Source organism: Mytilus californianus, unplaced genomic scaffold (assembly GCF_021869535.1).
Source record: "Mytilus californianus isolate M0D057914Y unplaced genomic scaffold, xbMytCali1.0.p SCAF_21, whole genome shotgun sequence".
Taxonomy (NCBI): Eukaryota; Metazoa; Mollusca; class Bivalvia; order Mytilida; family Mytilidae; genus Mytilus; species Mytilus californianus.
The window spans coordinates 5094820-5118841 of NW_026262670.1; the positions used below are offsets into that span (position 1 = coordinate 5094820).

At 34.3% G+C, this 24022-nt stretch overlaps 1 protein-coding gene across 2 annotated transcripts in view; it reads right to left on the minus strand.

Moving 5' to 3' along the window:
* Positions 1–24022, minus strand: part of LOC127731982 (uncharacterized) — a 58941-nt gene that overhangs the window by 20942 nt on the left and 13977 nt on the right. For both annotated transcript variants that reach the window (XM_052240973.1, XM_052240972.1), the window contains exons 5-6: positions 10784–11026; positions 5470–5961 (exon numbers count right to left, since the gene is read on the minus strand). In XM_052240973.1, coding sequence (XP_052096933.1) covers positions 5470–5961; positions 10784–11026 — 735 coding nt within the window. The remainder of the gene's footprint in view (positions 1–5469; positions 5962–10783; positions 11027–24022) is intronic.

Genomic DNA, 24022 nt, shown 5'->3' on the forward strand with positions numbered 1-24022 from the left:
CAAATAGATCATAAAATATTTCCATACACCAAATATAGTTGAACTATTGCATATAGTATTAGAAAAAAATACCAAAACTCAAAAACCTAAACTTGACCACTGAACCATGAAAATGAGGTCAAGGTCAGATGACACCTGTCAGCTAGACATGTACACCTTACAATCATTCCATACACCAAATATAGTAGACCTATTGCCTACAGTATAAGAAAAATAGACCAAAACACAAAAACTTAACTATAACCACTGAACCATGAAAATGAGGTCAAGGTCAGATGACACCTGCCAGTTGGACATGTACACCTTACAGTCCTTCCATACTAGACCTATTGCTTATAGTATCTGAGATATGGACTTGACCACCAAAACTTAACCTTGTTCACTGATCCATGAAATGAGGTCGAGGTCAAGTGAAAACTGTCTGACGGGCATGAGGACCTTGCAAGGTACGCACATACCAAATATAGTTATCCTTTTACTTATAATAAGAGAGGATTTAACATTACAAAAAATCTTAACTTTTTTTTCAAGTAGTCACTGAACTATGAAAATGAGGTCAAGAACATTGGACATGTGACTGACGGAAACTTTGTAACATGAGGCATCCATATACAAAGTATGAAGCATCCAGACCTTCCACCTTCTAAAATATAAAGCTTTTAAGAAGTTAGCTAACGCCGCCGCCGCCAGATCACTATCCCTATGTCTAGCTTTCTGCGACAAAAGTCGCAGGCTCGACAAAAACTAAGCAAAAGTTTCAAAGTCATAGACCATGACCAAGGGGGCAAGGCCAAATAATCTCCATGGAAATGAGATATGCCAATGCTTATACAACTGCATACCAAATATCATTGACCTACCACTAGTGGTTCCCCATAAACTGACCTAATCACAAAATAATACATGTAAACTTGGCAAAGTTCAGAAGTCAATAGACCATGACTGAGGCAGCAGGGCCAAATAATCTCCATGGTAATGAGATGTGCCAATGCTAATACAACTGCATACCAAATATCATTGACCTACCACTTGTGGTTCACCATAAACCAGACCTAATCACAAACTAATACATTGTTGACGCCGCCGCAGCCTCCGCCAGAAGCAGCATACCTATGTCTCGCTTTTTGACTCTGTCAAGGCGAGACAAAAATGATAAGAGCGCCCTTTACAATATCAATAAATAAAATGCTTCGCTGGGGCGCAGCTTGATACGACCGCAGAGGTCGAACCCTGAACAGTTGGGGCAAGTATGGACACAACATTCAAGCTTGATACAGCTCTGAATTTGGATTGTTATTAAATATTTGACACAGCATAGGTTTCTGACACAGAAAGAATGTGGTCTAAGAACTTGAATTATTTTAATTTACCTATTATGGTCCAATGTCCAAAATCAAAATACATGGTTAGATTCAGCATATCAAAGAACCCCATATTTTCAATTTTTGTTGAAATCAAACAAAGTTTAATTTTGAACCCCAACTTGGACAAACTTGAAAACTGGGCCCATAATCAAAAATCTAAACACATGTTTAGATTCAGCATATCAAAGAACCCCAATAATTCAATTTTTGCTAAAATGAAACTAAGTTTAATTTTGGACCCTTTGGACCTTAATGTAGACCAATTTAAAAAACGGGACTTAAAATTAAAAATCTAAATACACGGTTAGATTTAGAATATCAAAGAACCCCAATAATTCAATTTTTGATGAAATCAAACAAAGTTTATTTTTGGACCCTTTTGACCTCAATATGAACCAATTTGATAGCGGGGCCCACAAATAAAAAATCTAAATTCATGGTTAGATTCAGCATATCAAAGAACCCCATATATTCAATTTTTGTTGAAATCAAAAAAAGTTTAATTTTGGACCCCAACTTGGAACAACTTGAAAACTGGGCCCATAATCAAAAATCTAAACACATGCTTAGATGTAGCATATCAAAGAACCCTAAGAATTCAATTTTTGTTAAAATCAAACTAAGTTTAATTTTGGACCCTTTGGACCTCAATGAAGACCAATTTTAAAAAATGGGACCCAAATTAAAAATCTAAAAACACGGTTAGATTTGGCATATCAAAGAACCCCAATAATTCAATTTTTGATGAAATCAAACAAAGTTTAATTTTAGACCCTTTTGACCTCAATATGAACCAATTTGATAGCGGGGCCCACAAATAAAAAATCTAAATACATGGTTAGATTCAGCATATCAAAGAACCTTATATATTCAATTTTTGTTGAAATCAAACAAAGTTTAATTTTGGACCCCAATTTGGACCAACTTGAAAACTGGGCCCATAATCAAAAATCTAAATACATGTTTAGATTCAGCATATCAAAGAACCCCATGTATTCAATTTTTGTTGAAATCAAACAAAGTTTAAATACTGGACCCTATCTTGGACCAACTTGAAAACTGGGCCCATAATCAAAAATCTAAACCAAGGATCCGGAAATTTTTCCAGACAATTTCGGTCATTTTGAGATGTTTGAAAAGTTGGTGCCCTTTTCAAATTGTCGATATCAACTTGACTATATATTCATAGCATCAACGAACATGACGAACTTGTATTGCTGTTACATTGCATTTACTAAGTAAATGTCTTACCATTACCATGAAGGACAGTTTAGGGAAAGGCAACAATCTAAAATTGAAATGAATTTAATGACTCAAAATGGTTAATTTCTCAGACATTGCTTACGTTTCTTTCGATTTGACAAAAGTTAAAACCGGAAGTTTGCGATATTTTAAAGTACGAATAATTCCGGATTCATTTCCGGGATTTATTTTGTTTATAGGAAATCACCGGCATTTTATGGCTTTTTTTATTTATTACCTTCAAAAGTGTTTGAATATAACAGATAATAGTTGCACTCGTTTAATTTAGCATGAAATCAATTTGCATTTTACGATTAAATATTAAATTTGCTGAAGACAATTTCACGCATGCGTATTACATAGTAAATAAAGCACATGTGTTACTCATGAAAAAATACTTTTTTTCTACGTAAATTTAGATTTAATTTTTAAATCAGAATTGATGACTGTCTTTGATGAAAAGTAAATAAATAATGAATACACTTGTCAGGGAACTTTAATGTTTTAAAGATATTATTCTGAGCTTGTGATCACTGTCGGGTGTGAATTAAAACCACAGGTAAAAAGTGATTAGCGATCATTAGCCAATGTTTTCCGGAGGCATTGATATAGATATTAGGAGGGCCCTCAGGATTATCAAACTACTGTAGTGGCAGTTTTAATACAGGAAAGGGATTATAAACAAAAACAAGTGATCACAAGTGCAAAATGGCGATTAAGAAATCCGATTTCAAATATTGAGTCAATGAAATGACCGAAATTACTTCTGTAAAAAAATAAATTTGTCCTAAATCCCAATTACTCGTTTAGGACAAATAGTTTCATCTTAGGACATGACTGGCAAATATGATCGTTTCCGGACCCTTGATCTAAACACATGTTTAGATTTAGCATATCAAAGAACCCCAAGAATTCAATTTTTGTTAAAATCAAACTAAGTTTAATTTTGGACCCTTTGGACCTCAATAAAGACCAATTTTAAAAAATGGGACCCAAATTAAAAATCTAAAAACACGGTTAGATTTGGCATATCAAAGAACCCCAATAATTCAATTTTTGATGAAATCAAACAAAGTTTAATTTTAGACCCTTTTGACCTCAATATGAACCAATTTGATAGCGGGGCCCACAAATAAAAAATCTAAATACATGGTTAGATTCAGCATATCAAAGAACCTCATATATTCAATTTTTGTTGAAATCAAACAAAGTTAAATTTTGGACCCCAATTTGGACCAACTTGAAAACTGGGCCCATAATCAAAAATCTAAATACATGTTTAGATGCAGCATATCAAAGAACCCCATATATTCAATTTTTGTTGAAATCAAACAAAGTTTAAACACTGGACCCTATCTTGGACCAACTTGAAAACTGGGCCAAAAATCAAAAATCTAAATACATGTTTAGATTCAGCATATCAAAGAACCTCATATATTCAATTTTTGCTAAAATCAAACAAAGTTTAATTTTGGACCCTTTGGACCTTAATGTAGACCAATTTGAAAACTGGACCCAAAATTAAAAATCTAAATACACTGTTAGATTCGGCATAACAAATAAATAAATGTGATCAAAGATTTTACAAATCTAATGCGCCATACTGTGCAATTAAAAATTACTTCTTGAAATTTTTCAATATTTGAAATTTGAAAAAAAAATAATATTTGAAGAATAATTCTTTTTAATTTCTGAAATCTGAAATGAGAAAAAATTGACCCCCACAATTTCTTTTTATCCCCCCCCCCCCCCCCCCTTTTTTCCCCAAAAAAATTCTTTCCCTCAAGATATGGTCATAATCTCAATTCAAATTTCCAATGGAGTTGGCAACCATAATTACCCATTTAAATTTACCATAGTGCTAACTTAATCTATTTTATAATAGAATTAAAAATATAGTGTCAAATCTTTCATATGGATTTTTTTGTTAAAAAAAAAGATGCAACATTTGCAGATATTTTTACTGGTCTTCCTTTATAAATATGTATTTCTTTAAACATAATTTAAAAGCAGTGTAAGGGAAGTAACCAAAACGTTGTATTTGGATTACCTCCCTTACACTGTTTTAAATTATCTTTATTGTTCATTAACCATTACTTTATACATAATTTAAAAGCAGTGTAAGGGAGATAATTTCAATGATGTATTTGATTTATCTCCCTTACACTGCTTTAAATTATGTTTTGTACTAATGTATTTGTCCATTAACCAGGACAACCTTGTTTTTCCCCCTTTTTTGCCCCTAATTCCTAAACGGTTTGAGCCATAACCCCCCAAAGCAAATCCTAACCTTTGTGGTATGGAAACTTGTAGTATAATTTCAGAGAGATCCATACACCGTTCCACAGTTATTGTCTGGAAACTAGAAAATGCTTATTTTTGGCCCCTAATTCCTTAACTGTTGGTACCATAACCCCCAAAATCAATCCCAACCTTCCTTTTGTGGTATTTAACCTTATGGTCAAATTTCAAAAAGATCCATTCACTTAAACTAAAGTTAGAGTGCGAAAACCAATGTGTCTTCGGACGACGACGCTGGATGACGACGACGCCAACGTCATACCAATATACGACCACAAAATTTTTTTGCGGTCGTATAAAAACATGGCGGAATGTAAACAAACCACCTCGCGAAATTGATTTTTTTTCTCTTATTTCTTGCTTATTGTACTTTATAGTCCGCACCCGTCTGGCAGGTTCAATTTTATAGAATAAAACCGCGGACTATATAAGCCTTTTAACGGTATTATCACAGTAACCCGGAAGCCTTGTTTTTAATGCTGATAATGTAGATGTGTTTTAACATAGTAAACAACATATGATGTTCAATATGAGTCTTTATATTGTAACTAACATGCAGTACCTGCTGGGGTTGGTGTCATGTGCTGCCCTGGAAAACACAGAACATCTGGGACTACTTCATGCAACTGTTTGCTTCCGTCAAATACCACGAGAAACAATGCTCTGAAAGTCATGAAGGTTTGGTGTGTGGTATAGTAGACATACTGTCCACCAAAGTCCCAAAAAATCAGTCTTCCTACTTTCATCTTGTAGTTTCCACTTTGAAGGACTTTTTCCATTTTTTTTCTTATTTCTTCTCTTGTCATTTTCGATTTCATGTGTGTTTTCAACTCTGGTCTTCTCTTGGACTCACTGTCAGATATTTGAGGTGACAAAGATGTGGCTGCTAGAGGCTGTTGGGAGGGACCACCAGTCATCACTTTACCATCAAATATAACAGGATTTGAATCTGGTAAATGCGGTTTCTTTGGTGTTTTGTCTTCTTTTCTTTCATCCTCTTCTACTGAAGTCATTAACACCTTATTGTACACAACATCTAAAGCATCATACGTTTCTGTAAAATATTATATATCACTTGAATAGATAATTTTCAATAAAGATTTATTTTGGTTGAATAATGTGCTAATGTTATCATGGTTATACTTATACCATTTCTTTTTTAATAATCACCAACAGACATACTCAAGGCCAAATGCATTGAATAATTGTTAACAAAAACTAAACATGCATCAACAGAACAAATAAGGCCCCTACTGTTTAGTCTGTTTCATTCCTGTGTTCTAAATTTGGTTGATGAGCAGGAAATTCAGTAATAAATTGGAAGCTAGACACCTCAGGAATGATTTAAGTTAAGTTTATTAAGAAGGATCATTTTTAAATGTTTGCTGATAAAAAGCAATGGCAGTAATTGAACAGTTGAAAATCTCAAAGTTATGTTAATAGCTAATATATAGCTATATGCATTGCATGAGTACATTATAGTATTTGAAACCATCACTAGTTTGTCGACCATTGTGGAATAGCTGTCCCACAGATCTAGATGACCACTGATATATTCCAGTTGTAGTAACTACAATTGTGTCCTCGTTATTTTTTCCACAAATGTTACATCCCCAAATGAGACTATCAGAGACTGTGTGCATAAATAAGCAACACAACTGTGTCAGATATTCCACAACGGTAGACAAACTAGTGATGGGTTCGGTGAAAGTTTTGAAGGGATGACTTGGAGATACATCCTGCATTCTCTTCACATTTATGGTCTGCCTGTAAAAATTAAAAAAACCTTTGTGAGTACACTCACATACCCCACGTCCCTACATTGTCAGTGGGCAAACAAGATCTCGTTAGTTCCAAGACTCATAACTCCTACAAAAGTCAACTTATATTTTTTTCTTGTGGATATGCACATCTACATAGTATGCCTTTATCATCTTCAAAGTTATGATGGACATACTATAGTATATTGAGGTCAATAAGTTCAAAGGGGCATAACTCCTAGAAAAAAATTAAATCAAAATTTCCTGTCGATATGCACATCTACATAGTATGTCCTTATAATCTATAAAGTTTCATGAAATTCTGTTGTGTGGTTTCAGAGGAGTTGCGATTACAAACTGTTGCAGTAGTATATTGAGGCCAATAAGTTCAAAGGGGCATAGCTGCTAGAAAAAAAATTGAATCATAATTTCCTGTCGATATGCACATCTTCATAGTATGTCCTTATAATCTATAAAGTTTCATGAAATTCTGTTGTGTGGTTTCAGAGGAGTTGCGATGACAAACTGTTGCAGTAGTATATTGAGGCCAATAAGTTCAAAGGGGCATAGCTCCTAGAAAAAAAAATTGAATCATCATTTCCTGTCGATATGCACATCTACATAGTTTATTATCTACAATGTTTCATAATATTCTGTTGTGTGGTTTCAGAGGAGTTGCAATGACAAGAACAAGACTGACGGATTGACAGATTGACAGATGGACGTACAGACAGGTCAAAAACATTATACCGATGCAATTAATTGCGTGGGGTATAATAACTTGGATGTACATTGATAATGAATGTTTTACCTATTTAACAACGAAGATGAATAACAATAGGAGTAACAAACAGCAAATTACAGAAAAGTGTTAAATGATTGCTTTTATAGACTGGGCAGATGATTTAAATTCTTCAATGAGTTTATCTTAAGGAAGTTCGCTACTCAGTTTCAAAATAACAATCTTTTCATAACACTAGTATATATTGATAGTGGATTAATAAAGGAACCAAATGAGCAATAAAAAAAAAATATAGGTCCCTGTGCTTGTTTTCGAGATATAAGTCAATGATATTTATGCGGGAAAACGTTCTCTCTTGATTTTTCTTAGCTTTATAATTGACCAGTTTAAGTTCTCAATAAAATGCTCCCCAGGGCGCAGCTTGATACGACAGCAGAGGTCGAACCCTGAACAGTTGGGGCAAGTATGGACACAACATTCAAGCTTGATACAGCTTTGCACTTGGATTGTGATTAAATATTTGACACAGCATAGGTTTCTGACACAGAATGAATGTGGTCTAAGAACTTTTTAAAATTTTTAAAATTTTAAATTGGACATTCACCTATTATGGTCCAACATCCAAAATCTAAATACATGGTTAGATTCAGCATATCAAAGAACCCCAAGAATTCAATTTTTGATGAAATCAAACAAAGTTTAATTTTGGACCCTTTTGATCTCAATGTGGACAAAGTTGATAACGGGGCCCAAAAAATCAAAAATCTAAATACATGGTTAGATTCAGCATATCAAAGAACCCCATATATTCAATTTTTGTTGAAATCAAACGAAGTTTAATTTTGGACCCCGATTTGGACCAACTTGAAAACTGGGCCCATAATCAAAAATCTAAATACATGTTTAGATTCAGCATATCAAAGAACCCTAAGAATTCAATTTTTGTTAAGATCAAACTAAGTTTAATTTTGGACCCTTTGGACCTTAATGTAGACCAATTTGAAAACAGAACCAAAAAGTAAGAATCTAAATACACGGTTAGATTCGGCATATCAAAGAACCCCAATAATTCAATTTTTGATGAAATCAAACAAAGTTTAATTTTGGACCCTTTGGACCTCAATGTGGACCAATTTAAAAACGGGGCCCAAAATCCAAAAACTAAATACACGCTTAGATTCAGCATATTAAAGAACCCCAAGAATTCAAGAATAAAACCCCATTGAAATTGGTCAAGAAATAAGCAACTTATACGAAGTATCTTCTTTTGCACAATACTGTGCAATTAAATATTTCTTGCTATTGCGCAATACTGTACAATTGACAATTTCTTGCTATTGTGCAATATTGTGCTATTGGATATTTCTTGCTATTGCGCAATACTGTGCAATTGAAGATTTCTTGCTATTGCGCAATACTGTGCAATTGAAGATTTCTTGCTATTGTGCAATACTGTGCAATTGAAAATTTCTTGCTATTGCACAATACTTATTATATAATAATTTACACATCCTGTTTGGTGTGTATCTCCTACCATATCATTATTATTTGCTTTTAAATATAAATCAGAAATAACCAACTTAAAATGGAAAATTTTAATAGAAAAAAAAAAGGAAAAAAAGAAAAAAAAGGAAACCCCCCCCCCCCCAAATTTTTTTAATCCCCCTGATGATTCATCACCCCCAAACTCAATCCCAGTCTTCCCTTTGTGGTATGGTACCTTGCAGTACAATTTCAGAGAGATCCATACACTTGAACACAAGTTATTGTCTGGAAACTAGAAAAATGTGTTTTTTGGCCCCTTTTTGGCCCCAAATTCCTAAACCTTTAGGGCAATTACCCCCAAACTCAAACCCAGCTTTCCCTTTGTGATATGGAACCTTGTAGTACAATTTCAGAAAGATCCATACACTTACACACAAGTTATTGTCCTGAAACTAGAAAAATGCTTGTTTTTTGCCCCTTTTTGGCCCCTAATTCCTAAAATATTGAGGCAATTACCCCCATCATCAATCCCAGCCTTCCCTTTGTGGTATGGTACCTTGCAGTACAATTTCAGAGAGATCCATACACTTGAACACAAGTTATTGTCTGGAAACTACAAAAATGCTTATTTTTGGCCCCTTTTTGGCCCCCAATTCCTAAACGTTTCGGCAAATACCCCCAAACTCAATTCCAGCTTTCCCTTTGTGATATGGAACCTTGTAGTACAATTTCAGAAAGATCCATACACTTTCACACAAGTTATTGTCATGAAACTAGAAAAATGCTTGTTTTTTGCCCCTAATTCCTAAAATTTTGAGGCAATTACCCCCAAAATCAATCCCAGCATTCCTTTTGTGATATGGAACCTTGTGGTACAATGTCAGAGAGATCCATACACTAACACACAAGTTATGTCTGGAAGTTACAAAAATGCATATTTTTGGCCCCTAATTCCTTTACTGTTGGTACCATAATCCCCAAAATCAATCCCAACCTTCCTTTTGTGGTATTGAACCTTGTGGTAAAATTTTATAGAGATCCATTCACTTAAACTAAAGTTAGAGTGCGAAAACCAATGTGTCTTCGGGTGACGCCAGACGACGACGCCAACGTCATACCAATATACGACCACAAAATTTTTTTTGCGGTCGTATAAAAACTATTAAAAAAATAACAAAGATTTTATAAAACGTTTACAGATGACTAATAAATATACATGTAAAAGATTTATAAAAAGAAAGATGGGGGTTAATGGGCAAATTTTTTTAATGCTTTCAAATGGATAAAACCAGAGGATTCCGAAAATCTTACAAAAATTCCATAACATGACAAGCAAACATCCTTTAAGTTATACAAAGAATAGTACTATTTCATATTGAATATTTATAGATCCTTTATGGCAAGTCATTATATAAATAACACATAGCTGAGAGGGTGATAGAGCAGATTGTTACCCCAAGAAAACATTTTCAACTGAGGCGAAGCCAAGGTTGACAATGTCTTTTCGAGGAGTAACAATCTGCTCTATCACCCTCTCAGATATGTGTTATTCAATTTATTATACTGAATGTTCTGTTATTACTGTCTATTAAATTTCAAATTCAAAGTAATAAACTATGACGTCTTGTACATAACAACCACCGATCTGTATTTAATAAAGCGCACACTTGATCAAGCGTCTCCGTGAAGGGTAATAGAGTGTTTACCATAGGAAAGAGTAAATTGTCTCCCTCGTATTAACCAATCAAAATCTGGCATTTTGACATGAAGTATAATAATATATAATTGTTTTGTCAAATCATAAATACACATGCTAATTGAAGTACACAATTAATGTATAAGCATTTGTAAACAGAATTTGGTACAGTATTTTACATGCTTATTCCTACCTGGATCAATATAAATCCAGCTTTTAGTCTCAACATCAAGACCACAGCGACCTTCTATAAGGGAAATGCCATCGGTAGGATGTCTTCCTTCTGGGATGACATCACCTGCCAAGAGCTTGACAAGACTTGATTTCCCGACCCCGAATTGGCCTGTTACCATACAGCGCATGTCATAGGAATCATACGTTCCACTGCCAAGTAACCTATTCAACATAGCGGACTTTGTCTGTGTCTGGATTGGATCTGTAATTATAACTGTTTTTATTTAAAATATCATAAAGTCTAAGTTCAATAAAGATTTGTTCACTGGTTTAAAAGTTTGTTTTTTAAAATTGAGAATGGAAATGGGGAATGTGTCAAAGAGACAACAACCAGACCATAGAACAGACAACAGCAGAAGGTCACCAACAGGTCTTCAATGCAGCGAGAAATTCCCGGAGGCGTCCTTCAGCTGGCCCCTATACAAATATATATACTAGTTTAGTATTTTTCATAAACAACCCATTAAAAATCTATGTCAAACATCATGGTTTGATTGATTGTTGCTTGTGTATCTATAACGAATCTATGGAAGTCAAATATGGAAGTCATATTGAAGATCAGATGAAATTTTAAACAGGAAACAGTTTTATACTTCTCTAGCTTAGAAAAGTGAAAAACAATCAAATTTCAATTGTTAATGAACAATTGGGAGGTCTTTCCTTTCCCTTTCATACATTCAAATAGTCCAGGTTCAATAAAGATTTGTTGACTGATTTAAAAGAAAACAAGAGGCTGTCAGAGTGACAGCAAACTGGATTTTCCTGCAGAGGTCGAACCCTGAACAGTTGAGCAAGTATGGACACTACATTTAAGCTTAAAACAGCTCTGAATTTGGATTTGTGATTGAATATTTGACACAGCATAGGTTTGTGACACAAAATGAATGTGGTCAAAGAACTGAAATATTTGAAATTGGACATTTACCTATTATGGTCCAATATCCAAAATCTAAGTACATATTAGAATCAGCATATCAAAGAAACCCAAGAATTCAATTTTTGATGAAATCAGACAAAAGTTTAATTTAGGACCCTTTGGACCTCAATGTGGACCAATTTGATAAAGTAGCCCACAATCCAAAATCTCTCAATACATGGTTAGATTCAGCATTTCAAAGAACCCCATAAATTCATTTTTTGTTGAATCAAACAAAGTTTAATTTTGGACCCTGATTTGGACCAACTTGAAAACTGGGCCCAAAAATCTAATATTTAAATACAGGTTTAGATTCAGCATTTGAAAGAACCCTATATATATTTATTCATGTTGAAATGAAACACAGGTTAATTTTATCCATAATATTTTCTGTGCAAAGGGAAATAACTCAAACTGGATAAAATAAGATATGATGCAATTTTTCAAATTATAATCAATAATATAATAACAACAACCAGTGATGACTAAGTTCTCTAAAATTCTATATGATTTATCACTCAAACATTGTTAGAATCAGTATATCAAAGAACCAAAGAATTCAATTTTTGATGAAAATAAACAAAAGTTTAATTTAGGACCCTTTGGACCTCAATGTGATATTATCTTATTAATAATAAAAAGAAATACAGGTTTAGATTAAGCATTTCAAAGAACCCTGTATTTATTCAATTTATGTTGAAATCAAACACAGTTTTAATTTTAGACCCCGATTTGGACCAACTTGAAAACTGGGCCCAAAAACAGAAATCTAAATATATGTTTATTAATAAACAATATAAGCTTAGTTTTAAAAGTTCACTTCATAAAAAAAAATATAGCATTCAGAAAATTACTTTTTACAGAATAACAAACAAACTTGCCACAAAATTCTTCAAACAATTTACCAAAGAAAAGAAGAAAAAAATCCAAAATCTTATTTATCATTAATACAATGTCTTTTCAAAATCTATAAAACTTATCAGTAACAAGACATAATTGTAACAAGTCTCCCAAACAAAGCTCCAATAATTCGTCATTCCCATGGTCGCCTGACATTGGGCAAAGTCCAGTACAAATTGGTTTGTGATATGCATAAGTGACGCCTATGGATTGACCCTGTATGTCATTCAAATCTTCTTCAAATGACGAACAGGAATATTTATGGTTGTTTAGAGGTGGAGATCTCGACCGTTTACAAGTTCTCAAAAGGGAGGGGAGGTGATCCCCAGTGGACTCGCCCTTTACTTCATATGATTTGTTTTTTTGTCCCATACAAGATTATATATGGTTTTGGGGTGGGGATCCCGACCGTTTACAAGTTCTCAAACAGGAGGGGGTGGGAAGCCCCATGGGACTCACCTTTTATTTCATTTGATTTGTTTTATTGTCCCATACAAGAATATACATGTATATGGTTTTGGGGAGGGGATCTTGACCGTTTACAAGTTTTCAAAAAGAAGGGGGGTGGGGGTGACCACCTTGACTTCCCCTATACATTGATTTGTTTTATTCTCCCATACAAGAATATATATGGTTTAGGGGTGGAGATCTCGACTGTTTACAAGCTAAGTTATCAAACAGGAGGGGGTGGGGGTGACCCCAGGGGACTCCCCTTTAATTTCATTTGATTTGTTTTATTGTCCCATACAAGAATACATATGGTTAAGGGGTGGGAATCCCGACCGTTTACAAGTTCTCAAACAGGAGTGGGTGGGGACGACCCCAGGGGACTCGCCTTTTATTTCATTTGATTTGTTTTATTGTCCCATACAAGAATATATATGGTTTCGGGATGGGGATCTTGACTGTTTACAAGTTTTCAAAAAGAAGGGGGATGGGGGTGACCACCTGGACTTACCCTATACATTGATTTGTTTTATTCTCCCATACAAGAATATATATGGTTTAGGGGTGGGGATCTCGACCGTTTACAAGTTCTCAAACAGGAGGGGGTGGGGGTGACCTCAATGGACTCACCTTTATTTTCATTTGATTTGTTTAATTGTCAATTTCAAAAAGAAGGGGGGTGGGGGTTACCCCCATGGACTTCCTCTATATATCATTTGATTTGTTTTAATGTCCCATACAAGAATATATATGGTTTAGGGGTGGGGATTCCAACCGTTTATAAGTTCTCAAACAGGAGGGGGTTTGGGGTGACCCCAGGGGACTCACCTTTTATTTCATTTGATTTGTTTTATTGTCCCATACAAGAATATATATGGTTTTGGGGTGGGGATCTTGACTGTTTACAATTTTTCAAAAAGAAGGGGGTGGGGGTGACCACCTGAACTTTCCCTATACATTGATTTGTTTTATTCTCCCATACAAGAACATATATGGTTTAGGAGTGGGGATCTCGAGATCTCAAGATCCCCTCCCCAAAACCATATACAGTCGACTCCACTTAATTGCATACCGTTTACAAGTTTTCAAAAAGAAGGGGGGTGGGGGGTTAGCCCAGGGGACTGCCCCTAAATTTCATTTGATTTGTTTTATTGTCCCATACAAGAATATGTATGGTTTCGGCTTGGGGATCTTGACCGTTAACAAGTTATCAAAAAGAAGGGGGTGGGGGTTACCCTCATGGACTTCCCCTATATTTCATTTGATTTGTTTTATTTTCCTATAAAAGAATATATATGGCTTAGGCGTGGGGATCTCGACCATTTACAAGTTCTTAAACAGGAAGGGTGGGGTTGACCCTAGGGGACTTGCCTTTTATTTCATTTGATTTGCTTTATTGTCACATACAAGAATATATATGGTTTTGGGGTGGGGATCTTGACCGTTTACAAGTTTTCAAAAAGAAGTGGGGTGTGGGTGACCCTTCTGGACTTTCCCTATATTTCATTTGATTTGTTTTATTGTCCCATACAAGAATATATATGGTTTAGGGGTGGGGATCTCGACCGTTTACAAGTTCTCAAACAGGAGGGGATGGGGGTGACCCCAATGGACTCACCTTTAATTTCATTTGATTTGTTTAATTGTCACATACAAGAATATATATGGTTTCAGGGTGGGGATCTTGACCGTTTCCAAGTTTTCAAAAAGAAGGGGGGTGGGGGTTACCCCCATGGACTTCCTCTATATATCATTTGATTTGTTTTAATGTCCCATACAAGAATATATATGGTTTAGGGGTGGGGATTCCAACCGTTTATAAGTTCTCAAACAGGAGGGGGTTTGGGGTGACCCCAGGGGACTCGACTTTTATTTCATTTGATTTGTTTTATTGTCCCATACAAGAATATATATGGTTTTGGGGTTGGGATCTTGACCGTTTACAATTTTTCAAAAAGAAGGGGGGTGGGGTGACCACCTGAACTTCCCCTATACATTGATTTGTTTTATTCTCCCATACAAGAATATATATGGTTTAGGGGTGGGGATCTCGACTGTTTACAAGTTATCAACCAGGAGGGGGTGGGGGTGACCCCAGGGAACTCACCTTTAATTTCATTTGATTTGTTTTAATGTCCCATACAAGAATATATATGGTTTAAGTGTAGGGATCCCAACCGTTTACAAGTTCTCAAACAGGAGGGGGTGGGGAGGACCCCAGGGGACTCGCCTTTTATTTCATTTGATTTGTTTTATTGTCTCATACAAGAATATATATGGTTTTGGGGTGGGGATCTTGACAGTTTACAAGTTTTCAAAAAGAAGATGGATGGGGGTGATCACCTGGACTTCCCCTATACATTGATTTGTTTTATTCTCCCAAACAAGAATATATATGGATTAGGGGTGGGGATCTCGACCGTTTACAAGTTCTCAAACAGGAGGGGGTGGGGGTGACCCCAGGGGACTCGCCTTTGTTTTCATTTGATTTGTTTAATTGTCCCATACAAGAATATATATGGTTTCAGGGTTGGGATCTTGACCGTTTTTAAGTTTTCAAAAAGAAGGGGGATGGGGGTGAACTTGGGGACTCCACCAATATTTCATTTGATTTGTTTTATTGTCCCATACAAGAATAGATATGATTTCGGGTTGGGTATCTTGACCGTTTACAAGTTTTCAAAAAGAAGGGGGGTGGGGGGTTACCCCAGGGGACTTCCCCTAAATTTCATTTGATTTGTTTTATTGTCCCATACAAGAAATGTATGGTGTCGGCTTGGGGATCTTGACTGTTTACAAGTTATCACAAAGAAGGGGGTGGGGGTTACCCTCATGGACTTCCCCTATATTTCATTTGATTTGTTTTATTTTCCTATACAAGAATATATATGGCTTAGGCGTGGGGATCTCGACCATTTACAAGTTCTTAAACAAGAGGGGTGGGGTTGACCCCAGGGGACTCACCTTTTATTTCATTTGATTTGCTTTATTGTCCCATACAAGAATATATATGGTTTTGGGGTGGGGATCTTGACCGTTTACAAGTTTTCAAAAAGAAGGGGGGTGTGGGTGACCCTTCTGGACTTTCCCTATATTTCATTTGATTTGTTTTATTGTCCCATACAAGAATATATATGGTTTAGGGGTGGGGATCTCGACCGTTTACAAGTTCTCAAACAAGTTCTCAGGGGGTGGGGGTCACCCCAAGGGACTTGCCTTTTATTTCATTTGATTTGTTTTATTGTCCCATGCAAGAATATATATGGTTTAGGGGTGGGGATCTCGACCGTTTACAAGATAAAAGCACATTCTCAAATTGAAGGGGGGTGGGGGTAAGAATATATATGGTTTAGGGAGACTTAATTATCTACAAAATGTCTAATAATGAACAGTAAATTTCAATCTTTATTTATACAGTCCTTCTAGTAAATTTCAAACTTTATATATACAGTCCTACAGATCTGATTAGGAACAGAAAATTTTCAAATAAATCTGTCACTCCAATGATTATCATATGCTAAGATATTTCCCAGATCTAATTAATAATGAAAATCATACTTGCAAATCTGAAGGGTTATTCTTTTGAACAGACCTATGGTTTAACATAGTACTCTAACATTACATATATAATAATTAATAATGTAATTAACTTCAAAATGTCTAATAATATAGCTTATAATCATCACCACTTAGGAAATAGAAAATTTTCAAATAAATCAATCACTCCAATTTTAATTTTGAGATAAGACATTTACTACGCTTAGTCATGATTTGATAACAAGAGAAAAATATTTAAAAATACAACTTTTGGATATTAAAAATGGCGATAACTCAAAAAGGATAAATACTAAAATATTGAAAATTGAACTAGACCTTCATTTAGTCACAAGAAACAACATATCTAAATTTGAAAAAAAATCATCACAGCGTTTTCATGTTATTGAAGAGACACTGTTTGGCAGCCGCTCGTCTGCCTGCCCGCCCGCCCACCGTACATCCCCAAATCAATAACCGATATTTCCTTCGAAAATCCGGTTAATAAAACGATATGGAGTAAATGTACATGGGACAAAATCGCACACAATACATAAAAAAAAAAAAAAAATTATCAATCAACAGGGCTTTTATTCCTGTTCTTCATCTTGACAGTGGATGTAGGATTTTCAACAATGAACGAATCATTCATACCCTACAAGGTCAAGACGGCCCCTAGCGTCGACTGAAGTGGTACTATTGATAAAAATAAACCACAGTTCACTTTCCTGCTCCCCACCTGCCTCGGAGTGCCAACTTGTGCAATGCTTGTGTACGACAGTTCTCAGGTCAAAAGCACCAGGGATATAAGAAAAGTGCAGTAATTTTGAAAGACATCGATTGCCACTAAAATATGCTTTGAAGTTACACATGTCGGGAGCAGTCAATGAATTACATAATTTATAATTATGGGCGAGTTTTTTCAACATATATTTGTCATACATTGCCCAACAAAAGACCAATACATTAGAAACAACAAATGATAGACAATACATATAAAACTAGACAACAAATGATAGACAATACATATAAAACTAGACAACAAATGATAGACACTACATATAAAACTAAACAACAAATGATAGACACTACATATAAAACTAGACAACAAATGATAGACACTACATATAAAACTAGACAACAAATGATAGACACTACATATAAAACTAGACAACAAATGATAGACACTACATATAAAACTAGACAATGAATGATAGACACTACATATAAAACTAGACAACAAATGATAGACACTACATATAAAACTAAACAACAAATGATAGACACTACATATAAAACTAGACAACAAATGATAGACACTACATATAAAACTAAACAACAAATGATAGACAGCACGGGACACATCCAAATATATGTAAGAAAACCTAGCAGTTTAAAATAGTATGAAAGGGCAATATACAAAACAGATGACCAGACCAGTATTTTGAAGAAATTAAGAAAATATTAAATAGCCAAACATGAAATTTTGACGGTGTATTAATATGAGAAATTCTCACATGAACAAGCACACCATAACTATGATAACTGTAAATATTATAAAAATAATAACTGTAAAAGTTTGTTTTCAATATTTTTCATTAACAAATCATTAAAAGTCTATGTCAAAAATGGATGTATTGATTGTTGCTTGTGTGACGTCCAGTTATCTACAAGAAATCTATGGAAGTCAAACATGGAAGTCATAATGACGGTCAGATGAAATTTTGAACAGGAAACATTTTTATACTTATCTAGCTAAAAAAAAGAATAACAATAACATGCATGTATGTCGATTGTTCACGAACAATTGAGTGGTATTTTCATATTGTAAAAAATACATTCAAATAAAGGCAGAATGCATTAAAATGCATTTAAAAGCACACACAAAAAAAAACTTAAAATAGGGTTAAAAGTACACTTCATTATCTAGGTTGTGACCTTTGACAAGGTCATCAGTCCCAGATGCCATTGTATTAGACCCCATGAGTCTAGTACATTTGGTTTAAGAATTATACCTGATAATGTCTTTTCAAACATTGTCAATGGAATTTGTGTCACTTGACGAAATGTCAAATCTCTTTGTCACAAAATAACAAAGTTGCCCCTTAATTACACAAACATTTTCCACTATCCAATACTTCTATGACTATAACGATTTCTGAGATTATCCCCTAACAAAGTTTAAAGTCAAAGGTCAAGGTTGACTTAAAAATTTGACCTTATAGCACTTTCAAAGATTTAGTTTGCTACAAAATCATTTGGCCATTTTGGATGGCAGGCAGAATCATCGGACACATTTATTGAAACTAGATACCCTAATGATTTTAAATCGGACAGGTTTTTGTGTATTGCTATTTTTGTTTCAAGGCTTATCTAGAAAAAAGAAAATTATCACAGAACAAATGTGCAAAATGTGCTGTATATTCTTGGTCTCACGGTCTGTTTGAAGCAAGTGAAACAGGGGTGTGGAAATGCTATGCCCGACTCGCCTGTCTTGTACATTTGAATGACGGGACAAGCATTTTTTTGTGTCTTTGTTGCCGTGGACAAGTAAAAAAAATGTTGCCTAACAATGTTAATTTATATAATCATATAGAAAAGTCCTCAAAATTTATTCATCAAAGTAGAACAAATATCAAATAACAAGATGAAAGCAACATGTTTAAGTAAAACAACTTCAATGTTCAAGAAATATATATTGATTATCAAACAACAAAAAATAAGTATGCCGACGCTGAGATCCTTAATATTTTGCAATGTTTTTTCCCATTGATCTGGGGTCATCGATCAGGTTATAGCAACGATACACCAAGAATAGTCATTATTAATTTCAAGCTCCGATTTCTCAAGAATGAACTGAACTAAATGACCGATCAAGTCAGGTAAGCATCTTTAAATAGGTCATCGCTCGGAATTTGACCAACGGAGAAGATGCGCCTCATATAAAATAAAATTGCTGAGCCAGGAACTTGGTTTTGACAAGAAATGGAAATCAGAAGTGGCAAAGGACAAATAGTATGAAAATAAATGGAATAGAGGATTTTAAAGTTCTATAATGTTTTGATTTCGCTTATCTACTAAAATCTCAAATTTAAAATCGGCCTTCCAAAATTTTTTTTTTGGTGGGGGAGGGGGGAAGGAGGGGGTTGCAAACAATAATTTAATAATTCATCAATTATTTGGCTTTCAACTCTTCATTATAAATGTTAAAACTTCACACAGGCTCACAGTGGAGAAAATATAAGTCATGATATACATTCATTGTAATCTCCCAGATTCATGTAAGCTAGCATCAAAAAACATTACAAAATTGGCCTCTATATTCTTTAGTTTCAAGTTTTTTTTTTTTTTTGGTTGGTTGGTTTCTATCTCATTGGTGTATACTCTACTTATCATTTTATCATTCTTATGTACAAACAAAGACCATGAATACTATTTTCATTGTGTTTCAAAACTGTTTAAGAAAATACACGTTTACAGTAAAATACATCATCTTCATTCCAAATTCGTAAGGAAATCAGGGCAAGTAATTTTTCTTTCAGACAAGTAAAATTTACAATTTCACTTGGCCGGGGACAAGTGGTCATAACAATTATTTCTACACCCCTGTGAAATATGTGGTTCTTTCAAAATTGAACACCTTAAGTTCATAAATGGCATTATTGTCTATAGTATATATCCTATTGACATGACACTTAGTGAACTGTCTTATAGTTCACTTAGCTTAGATCTGACATGCCAAGTTTAATTAAGATTGATCACATTGTTTTATTCTATAACTAGGTCCGGGAACAAAGTTATCGTCCTTTTATTTTCATTGCATACAAATATAGTCCCTCAAGTGTGCACAGACAGTGTATCATGTGTATTACTTGCACATTTTTTCATACACCTTCCAAATTAAAACTTCATGTATTCTATACATAAAATGGGCCTCAGTAGTTTATTTTATAACCAGCCTGTCAAAAAGTCAGTGGTTTCTTATGGCACTCAAACAATGAAAACTGGCTGCAAGGTTATAGCAATAGGGTTGAAAGTGGCATTTAACATCAACAATCAATCAATCTATATATGTAAAATGTTAATTTAGAGGTGAAATTACATCGCAGTCTTCAGGCCCAACCACAAGCCCACCAGCCCAGGCTTGTAAAAATGCTATCAGGCCTGTAGATTCTACATTTTATCATTAAGACCTTTTATGCAAAACAATTTGGGTCATGAATTTTAATACCAAGAAGTAGTTTGGTCCAAAGATAAAAAATGAGTATATATATCAAGCTATCAAACTGAATTCAAGACCCCCTTTACATAAAATTGTCCATGTTTTGAGTTAGAGCTGGTAGACCTTTCTAATAATTTGATATCAATTAACCGAAAAGTGGTAAACTACACTGTAAACATTAATTGAGAAAACACAAGTGAGGTTGTTTTAATTCGTATTTATTGTTCTAAAGAAATGCACAACAAAATAACTGTACATGTACTCGAACCAAGAGATGTTTTTAAACTGAACTCCATGTTTTATCAGGCTATAAAAAAGAATATATTGGTTTGCCCCAGGGCTTCCAAAATTATTTTTAGCCAGCCGGACATTTTATATATTATCCCGATTTTAATCCCTTAAGACTTAATAAACAAAAGGCAATTATGGTAATCAGTTGCCGAGTTGGCCATCCCAATGATTGACATTAAAAAAAAAGATATTAAACTTTCTTTGATTCAAATTCGAAGTTCTGACGTAAACTGTTAAATTGGCAGTGCATCATTCGAAGTCTGCAACATCAGCGTACTTATATCTGCCTTAGACTCTTTATTTGTGCAAAATAACGTTGTCAAAAACTTTACTTTCGTTTTTATACCGGATGTTATCTTGACAATGGTAAAACATGAGATAAAGGTATCAATGACAATTTAAGCATTTTTTGAAGAAATTAGGATGCATAATTAAATTTCATACCTGCGTACATGCGCACACGTGTACTAGTTCAAACAGAGACATGTCTCTAGGTTCAAACAACGTGGTTATGACGATTTTTCATTTTCACCTTTTTAATTTTTTCATCAAATCATATTTGTAAACGTATTTCTGATAATTTAAATCTTTGACTAAATTAATTAGATGCAAACCGCTGAAATGTAAGAAAATAACTTTGAATAGACCGATCAATGTCCGGTTCAAAATAGTTTACCTGTCACCCGAACAGGTAAATTTCAGCTGTTTGACAACTAATTAGCCTTGATTAAAATGAGAAGGTATTAAAGTAGGGGTTGTTTTGATAGTACTTAATGATCATGTCACTTTTATCACTGGAAATGTGTGTCTGTTTAAGGCAAAACGTTGGGTCAAAAAGATCGCGAATTATGTTAAAATGACCGTCTCTTAAAGCCTTGAAAACTTAAAAGTAGATGACCGTTTCATGCTTTGCCCAGCCGGACTTTTACCGGACATTATACAAATGTCCGGCATATATGACCGTTTTGGAAGCCTTGGTTTGCCCTAACCAGACCGACCCATAAAAAAGCACCTGAGTCAAAATCTTTTTTTATTTAAAATTCGCGATGTTTTTTTTTTTTGCGGAGATTTGTCGTATCCGTATCCGTCTTGAGTTTGTTGCATAGAATAACCTGATCCGATCTGACCACGCTTTATCACAGGACAATTTGTGTTATGTTTTAAAGCCTCCAATTGATACGGATGAAAAACAACATGTTACAGTCTAGTACAAATAAAGGTTGGATTAAAATCAAAACCTGTATAGTTTCCAACAAATTCTATCGTTTTGAAAACGCAAAAACATGGAAAGAGGTGTTTGATAAAGTGTGTGATGACGATTTCATGCTACGGAAAACTGATGAAATTTGTGTGACTGTCTCTGACTGATCGGGACACTCGTTTGAGCCCGATTTTGAGGAACCAATTCAAGTTGGTCAGGAATTTGATTCGGCATTAAAATCTGATTAAAATGATATTATTCTGACAGAAGTTCTGTCAACAGTGTTTTGTTCAAGTGTTTTCTATTTCAATTTTGTATTCAAATAAACTTCTTCTTCTTAGTATGAGCCTCCTTTAGTTAGGACATGGAAGTAATTACTTCCATGGTTAGAACCTCCAAATATATATGGAGTTTTTCCTTAACTTAAAAATTTTAAAGAATAAAACAAAAACTTTTTTTCCAACATATGTACAGCACATATAAACATGATAAATATAAAACAATAAAAGTATCATGCATGGCATATTTACAGGGGGACCTTTTTATTAATTATTTAATTTCATTTTCATAGCTTTTAATACTTGTCCAGAGCTTCTTTACATTTCTTACAATTGTTATATGACAGACTCTGTGTTGGTATATATATGTCACTTATGATAATCATTATTTTCCTTTGTTTGTCATTTCCTCCATTTTGAGATATATGTTTTCAATATTTTCCTGGAATTTTTCACAGTTATCAAACAGCTCCTTATATTTTGAACAGTCTATAAGCAATTGTACTATCGCAGTTTTGTTCGTGAAGGTGCAGTTCCATTTTGTTGGTGTGATTTTATCAGTGGTCTCTGTTCTTATTTCAGGGAAATATTTTTCTCTAGTAGTACTGAGTATAAACTCATTGAAAATGCTTGTCTGTATTTACAATGTAAACATTCAGAAAAAAGTGTGAACATTGAGGTGGAATGCCATAGCCAGAAATTAGTAGTACTTTTGCTAAATAATATTCATAATATGTAAATGAGAATTTTACCACGTGATAATAGTTTGAACTGGACTGGCTTGATATCATTAAAACAGGGGTTCAAATTAGTGGTGGTCCGAGGTCCGTGGCCTTCCATTTACCGGTTCGGACCTTTCCACCGGTAGTTAGTTACACCCGACGGACTTTCGTATTTTTGCAGGTTAAAAAAAATTTCAAAAGCATTTTCAACAAAAATATAAAAATCTAGAACGTAAATTTTTCCCACACAGTGAAAGGAAAAGTGGCCTAATTTGTTGGACAAAAAACTTAAAACTTTACCCCATAAAAAATCATGATGAAAAATTACCTTCCAGCATCTATATATCTTGCCAAAATATGTGGTTAAAAGAAACTGACCCCAAGTTTGAAAACCAAACTGTTATCTGACACAAAGTTAGGCCAGTGTGTTCTAAACCAGCAATTGAAACCAAATCAATTTAAAAGGTACAAAGTGTTATTTAACACAGCGAATAGTGTTGGGAAAAGGGGCAGCCTTTTTCTGATGAATTCATTTAAGAAATTCAGATAAAAATGGGGTTAATGTAGTAAGATATGAATAGTGCTTTGGAATGGTAGCATTTTCGTTTTTTTAGAAATTGAATTTTCAACAAAAATTGGACCTTCAAAGAATAAAGGAGGACCTTTAAGTATTTTTGACCAAAGGTC